This window comes from Acromyrmex echinatior, chromosome 18 (assembly GCF_024713525.1).
Source record: "Acromyrmex echinatior isolate Ae372 chromosome 18, ASM2471352v2, whole genome shotgun sequence".
Classification (NCBI taxonomy): domain Eukaryota; kingdom Metazoa; phylum Arthropoda; class Insecta; order Hymenoptera; family Formicidae; genus Acromyrmex; species Acromyrmex echinatior.
Window position 1 is genome coordinate 386,066 of NC_141869.1, and position 7,505 is coordinate 393,570.

Consider the following 7,505-nt stretch of genomic DNA (forward strand, 5'->3'; position numbering starts at 1 on the left):
CCGTCCCGCTACCAGCAATCACCTCCTTTCCCCGCTCCCTTGCTTGCACTTCCAAAGCTTTCCCTTTTCTCTCTTAGCTACTTCGTTTTTCTATGTATTTCTGTTCAACCGTAGATCTTTGGTCTGCCCGAACCAAATCCTGCAAGTAATATCCGCAGGAGTTTATCACTAGAAAAACTGAAGTGGTTAAAATGACCATTTGCGAATTTCAGTCTGTTTATTTAGTAGACGTACACATGTATACATACCATACGTAATTGTACACTCGAAAAAGAATTTGACTATTTCAATTGATTATATATAAGGTATAACATAATAACATTGCAACTGTAACAGTGCAGTCTATAATAGGCTATGTTGGCTCAATCTGACGGATGCTTTTAAAACGCAGTAGAAAAAAAAGAGAAAAGGGAGACATATTCTCTCGTCAAGTATCTCCCTTTCACGGTGGATGAATCTCAGCGGATGGCGTTCCTAAAAAGAGATAAGCGCAAGAAAGGGATTTTTTTCCGGATGGTTGATGTTGTTGGTAGGATGGCCGGCACAACTTCTCACCTCCCCATTCCTCTCTTCCCTATCCTTCTCATAAATAATAAATGGCCAAATGGAGCCTGGCCAGACAGCTGGTACATTTACTTCCGGCTCAACCACGTACGCTTTAAAGCGTTTCCCGCGTGTCGCGTTGGAAAATAGAAAAATGGGAGGCGCGTGTCTTATCTGCTGCTTTAAGTGCGTCAGTTATTTTCAATAGCGTGAAAATGAGCGTTGTCTAAAGGGAAAAATCCAGTCCATCGTAGCTTGAAAAATCGCCATGCCGCGAAATATAACTGCGTCCTTAATAACAACGAACCTGCTATTATTTTTCGTAAAACTTCCTGACGCCCGCTCCTTTTTTTCTTTTTAAGTAGGTTGGAAATATAGTTGCCAAAATACATATACTTACGTAATAATGTCATTATATAATATAATCGATAACAATGTCGTATCACGAGCATTAAAGTTGCAAGATAATGCTCGAATCTTTATGCATTATTTGCGTACGTCTCTCACAAATGGTGTGAACCGCGGCCGGCAATTTACCGAGTGCACCGAATGTACGACCATCTGCACGATTTATTCCCGTTATTCATACATTTCAACGATCATCTAAAATTCTGCAATTGTACGATTGTGGCTACATTTTGTCGACACAAGCACTTTACAGTGTGAAATGACGATAACTAAAGCATACATGGAATTGCAACCTTAGCACTTTTTATGTATATCAGAACATTTTTATCTCATTTAAAATTAATTTAGAATTTATTCTCCAACGTAAAATTGCTACTTAAAAATGTATAATTACATATTTATTTTACGTCCTGTTTTTCATAATATATGAATCTTGTTTATATTTTTTGTCAGCAGTTATACTAATATTTAATTACAAAGTAATTTAATATCTAATATTGATATGATATTCGATATTTCAAAGTATAATTAAATATCTAATTGATTCATATTTCTATAATTATCAACACATGATAATATCTATAGCATATACATAACATATCTACGTAATGATATAATACATAACGTACGTACATTAATATTGTGATATTTTGACATGCATAGCAAGTGTAGAGAACAATTTTTATCTTAAATAATAGAACATTATACAATATTTCACAACAATCTGAAAACTTAATAATATACAAACATTTCAAGATTATATTTATATATCTCACATTTCATGTTTCATAATTAATTAGTGTAAATAATAAATTGTAACATAATTAATTGTAAATAATTTGAACCACACACTCAGTTGTTTTCAAACAATTGAATATATAAAATTATTTTATAAAAAAGGAATAAATAAAGTTTATTTTATAAAAAAAGGAGAAATAAAAATTCTTAAAATATAAAGCCAAGAATTATAAGAAAATATTAAGAATTAATTCATTTTTCTGTTTTTACTGTTTTAACTTAATAAAAATAAAATTTGTTAGCTAAAATTTACGTATTTACTTTACATATTAATTTATTTAACTTATTTATTATAGAGCAACTCTCTAATTGTATGTTTGCGGTAGAGAATATAATGTAAATAATTCATTGTCAGACTATATCTACATTTTCCATTTCTGCTTAAAATCAGACGATCTTTTAATAAAATATAACGCGCACTAATTTCTTAAAATTTAATTAATTTATCAAACGATATTTGTATTTAATAATTGTTTTTACATTTTCTTCTTTGCTTTTATATCTTCTTCTTTTACTTTTCTCTCCATGCATTGCATGCTTTCTCGTTAATATTATTAATGATATTTTTCTCGAATAACGAGTAAATATACATAGTTGTTGTACAGTTGTTCGACTCGCTAGTCCATCTCGAAAAAGCCAAGGAAGTCGCTTGAGATGCATGCAAAATGTATAGCGTATATTATTGAAGTCAAGCATTACGCGGCCGCAAAGTGGCAAGATGGAAGGTACGTATCATATATAACGTTGAATAAAATACGAGTTGCTCTCTCTCTCTCTCTCTCCCCTCCCTCCCTTCTTCTACTCCTCCCCCTCTCTCTCCTCTTCCTCCCCTTTCTCTCATACACATACATATATCCACATATATGAACATGGATTCTAGAAGATAGATACCAGATTTCACGTGAACAAGGCATTCTCGATTTCCTTGTCAAATCCGATCAATATCGCAGCTACTTCCTGATTTATAGGGACAGTCTCACGGTAAAACACAATAACCAACATGTCTATGAAAAACGGGATGACATCCGTTTATTCCAACAAACAGTACTCTTGATTCACGCAGGCGATTTAGTACAAGAATATCTAATTCTTTTTCAAAAAATTTATTTCTCTCGATTTTGAAAAGCATAGAATTCTATTAATGGAATATACGCGCTCGCACACGCAAATGTGTCCATATTTCGACATATAAATATCGATTCAGAGCGATAAAGTTCTCTTATTTTACCTTCTCAAATTTCGCAGTCAGGCACGGCTGATACAAACTCTCCGAGCGGCTCGCCCATTGAAAGACTTCACGGTAATTCAATATCTGTTCAAATTCAACTCTGCGAGGCCATAATTCGTGAAAATCGGTATCTTCCTCGCCCGCGATTTTAGAGGATTGTAATCCAGTATGGGCAGCACTCGCGTATGGACGTGCATCACGCTTGATCGGTTTCTCGGCTCTTCTTTGGTTTTCAATCGCGATCGCAGAGACGAAAACATCACACTCACCAGATAATAAACTAGCTCGATAACGCTGAGTAATGAACCGCCCAGGAATAAGCTGATTATACCGCCGAAAGATACTGCAACGAATTAAGTATGCAAATCGTTCAAGTTATTAATATGATGATTGTGACAAAATATTCGATGATACTGACGGAACATGTCGATGGATAATGGAGCGAAATTGAAACGGGTTGCTCTAAGCGTGATTTACATGTTAACATTAATTTTCAGAACGTGGTTTTAATCCATAATCTAGGCGAAATTTTACACACCGATCTCGCATGCAACTGTAGCTAGATATTTTACTTTCTTATGATACGATCACGAATAATATCCAAGATAGCTACCACGTAAACATTTTGAGCAAAAGGCATGAGAATACTATGAATTCGTAACTTACTATCTCGCGGGACTCATTATATGCTAGGAAACCACTGCGGAACGGCTAATAGAGATAGGGAAATAATTAAGGTACCGCAAATTAAAGTTCTCCGCAAACCTCGAAAGTGAATTTGAATAAAATGGCATTTACGTTTTTCCATTTCCGGTTCTTTCATCTCGTTTCTATAAATTTCTCAAATCCGACTTAATCACGCTGATTAATAATGTACTATTAATTTTTCCGGAATTAAATCCTCTCTAATGTAATTGTAAATAAATATAAATTCGATAAAAACTGTTAACCAAAGAATTCATTTTACAATTTATTTATCGTTTTTTTATATTAGGCGAGAGATTTTCGGCAAGAAAGAAATACAACATACGTATACATTGTTTGAAAAATGCAGAGAACTTACCGAGAAGGTCCATTGGTGAGATAACTATGTCCGTTTTATAGCGAAAACTAGTTTGCCCTAGGTAATGTACGTCCAACATAATGTCATTCATGTTATGTAATGGCACGTTAGAAAACTGAGTATTGTAGATGTAGTAGTCGCATTCCGGCAAGCAGTTGCAAATCATGCTAGGAATGTCGTGTGGGTAGTCGTCGCCAAAGTGAACAATGTAGTCGTTGAACAAATCTTGCGTCGCCATTCAACGTTTCACCAAAGTAAATTATATTCATTTTGGTTAATTATATTTAAAATACATATTCACGAAATATATAAATGAAATTTCCAATGAGAGCTTGCTCACCATTATAAGTGATCAGACAAATGAAATCCTCGATGGTGCAGTCACGAAAACGGGTGTCTGAAACATGAATGAAACATTAATGAAGTTACGTCATTCCGCTAAATGTAAGAAATCATACTTGCGGGGAAAAAAAAAGATGGGTTGCAACTGCAATACTTGGCAACCCAGTAACGTTTGCAAAGCGACAAGCAGGTCTCCTGGTGATACACGCCGTTTTCATCGTATTGGCATGGTTGTTTATCCTTGTCCAGTTCGAGAACTCGCCGAGTAGCGTATCCAGAAATACATTGTAAAGACATGCTGACCCGCGAACCCGACGGTATCATAGTACCACTGTTGGGCCAGACATGGGGCTCGTTTATTATCACCACAACGCCATCAACCTGCTCTGTGTAACAATTTGTTATTGAGATATTAAGATTAATGATATTGATGAAGGTATTCAAGGAGATACAATTTTTAACCTTTTACATAAAAATTATTTTTTTTTTTATAAATCTGGACTGGGTAGATCCGGTAAAAGCAGCTTAGAATCGGTACCACGGTACAAGGACCGTGAAGTTCTTTGAAGGCGACATTTCAATAACTGCCTCGTGCAATACGGCGCCGATATATCGATTTTGCAGTTTACGATAAATCCCTTTCCATTTCGCATGGGTAATAAAGGAGCGACATTATGGCAGAATGGAAGTCGCGTCCTATTCAAAATGTATCCTAGTGGTCGACGGCTTTCGCGAGGATATTAAAATCATATTTGCGAGACTCTGCGACGCGTTTGCATAACGATGGATTAGTAACGATATGTCGTGGTGTATACTTCGTCATTTAACGGATCTCGACAGAAATAATATTAGTTATTAATCCGTCAGTTTAGCCGAGTTTACATCCAGTTTGCCATTATATGATTCCTCTCTCTCCCTGGCTCTAGTTTGGATTTATGCTAAATGTTTATTCAGATAATGCATTTATGTCCCTTTGTCCAAATAATGCAATAACAAACAATACATGATAATCTAAATTGAAATTATGCATACAATTTGCATAAAAATGTTAAAACAGGGGTACAATAAAGGGTTACGAATAAACATAAAAAAATTACCCAAAAAATTAATGGATTCTATTCCTCATCTAGTCTATCCTTCAAAAATATAAAATTTTCAAGAGAGAATGTAATTTTGTTAACAATTACCATAATAAAATTATCCAAAAAGCATTTTAAAGCTCAAAGTCTTTACTTTTCAGATCAGTAGTTTAGATAACGATTTGACTAATTTTTTTAGAGTTATACGGATACAAATGGAGATCAGTCGAATCTAAAAATTTTTTATAAGCTTTGCAAAGTTCCATGACGTAAATTAAAAATCACACACAAAAGTAATTTAATAGCTTTCAAAAAAATAAATCTTTAATTTGCATATTGTTGAGTATTATATTATACGTCATATTTTTTTCATCGAATTATTCAACATTAAATTAACATTGAAATAAAAAGTTTTTTTTTAATTTTTATCATTCACTGCAGAAAACGAATGAAGTAATGCTTAAAGTATTCTTTAAAATACGAATAAAAAAAGGTCTAAATTTTCTCTTTAAAATCCACCTATCATTTTTTCAATATAAAAAACTGATTGTATGTAAATTTTGCTTAAATAAAGCGCTGAAAATTAAATAATTAACATGATTATCATTTAATCATCTCGACAAGAAACATTAAGAATACAATGATCTTAACGTAATTAATATCCTACGTGTGCAGAATAATGACTTTAGGCAAAACAATGTTCGCTTGATTCTATCGCAGCAGACCCGTCGCGCATTGTGTGGGTTGTGCTGGTTGCACGGTCAGACAATCTACTTGGTTTATCCAATCTGACTATTCATCGCTATTTCTATGTCAGTCTGAATTTGGTATAGTTTAAAATAAAACAATAAGTTTCAACGTATTATTTTATGTTGAATTGAAAAATTGTTGAAAATCACTCGTTACATGTTGCAGACGACTTATCGGAGATTAAAGACGCATGAACCAATGATAATGTGTTCACATTCTTCACTTCTTCGAACGTTTGTATTTGTATAATATTACCTCTTAATCGAAAACAATTTTCAAATTTGATTTTCTTTCTTTAAATAGAACTCTGTACAAAACAATTTTATACTATATTTTCGACTTATTTTTACATGAGAACCCATCTCCTTGTCACCTGTACCACGATTTCCGAAACACCTTGTCTACATGTACAATATAAAATGAAAATATAGATATACATATTTATATATATTCGTTTTATATTATTGTATAGACGCGATATTGTATTGGAAGCATTTCTATACTTTCAGACAAGTCTAGCGAAGCAAATTTGCTGAGAAGCTGTTGAATTTGCACCGATCATGCTTTGGATCTTTCAAATACGAAGTGAAGGCAATAACCAGTAGCGTGAATCTAGAAGGTGAATCAGGTCATTGCAATTTCAAATTTTCAAAACCATTTATTCAAGATGATATTTTTTTGTAAAACGAATATCAGCGAAGCATCTTCCTGTTTCATCTCTAGGTAGCACTGGTTTTTCGTATAAATCACATAGGTCATTACATCTTATCACATAAAATATTACATACTGGCATTACTATCACTAGAATTTGTGTGTGATGGCTTCGTTATGCTTCCTAGATGAATCGTAACCTTGACACCGGTCCAATCGCCGTAGCCAGATGCTTTACGTGGCCGCGATTCCGTAGGATCCGTTGGAGGTGTTTGTGCTACTTCAGAATTGAACGAATAACAGAAACCATACTCGGTCTTCTGCACCTGGAAGATATCGCAGCAATTGCGATCGGCGTTACGCCACCAGCAAGAGGACAGTAATTGATCGCAGCGTGGCATCGCCTCATATAGCACTTGAGTTATGTTGATACCTATTCAATAATGATTACTTTTCAACTTCAATAAGAGAAGCGCAAACGCATTCATACATATAATATATAAAATATGCACACATTTAAAACGCTCAAGATAATTTAAACAATGTTATCAAAATTTATATATTAATTACCGTTTCACAAGACATCAGTGTCTTGTCTCTAACTAAAGTATTGAAGATAAAATTAGAAAAATTAATCACGCT

General features: G+C 33.9%; 1 protein-coding gene across 1 annotated transcript; it reads right to left on the reverse strand.

Moving 5' to 3' along the window:
- Positions 1–1,139: 1,139 nt before the first annotated feature.
- LOC105150601 (pickpocket protein 19) lies at positions 1,140–7,284 on the reverse strand. Its single transcript, XM_087415713.1, has 4 exons — positions 4,499–7,284; positions 4,381–4,437; positions 4,041–4,265; positions 1,140–3,320 (listed from the first exon to the last, which is right to left on the reverse strand). The coding sequence occupies exons 1-4, from the start codon at positions 4,704–4,706 to the stop codon at positions 3,055–3,057; spliced, it is 756 nt and encodes a 251-aa protein (XP_087271839.1). The 5' UTR covers positions 4,707–7,284; the 3' UTR covers positions 1,140–3,054.
- Between the last annotated feature and the right edge of the window lie 221 nt (positions 7,285–7,505).

What these genes read in the sequence shown, in the direction of transcription:
- LOC105150601 (XM_087415713.1), bottom strand. Translation starts at nt 4,706, where the DNA reads ATGATACCGTCGGGTTCGCGGGTCAGCATGTCTTTACAATGTATTTCT. An exon ending in ATCTTTTTTTTTCCCCGCAA is followed by an intron (nt 4,438 to 4,498) that starts GTATGATTTCTT and finishes TTCATGTTTCAG; the next exon opens with ACACCCGTTTTCGTGACTGC. An exon ending in CTCACCAATGGACCTTCTCG is followed by an intron (nt 3,321 to 4,040) that starts GTAAGTTCTCTG and finishes AATTCGTTGCAG; the next exon opens with TATCTTTCGGCGGTATAATC.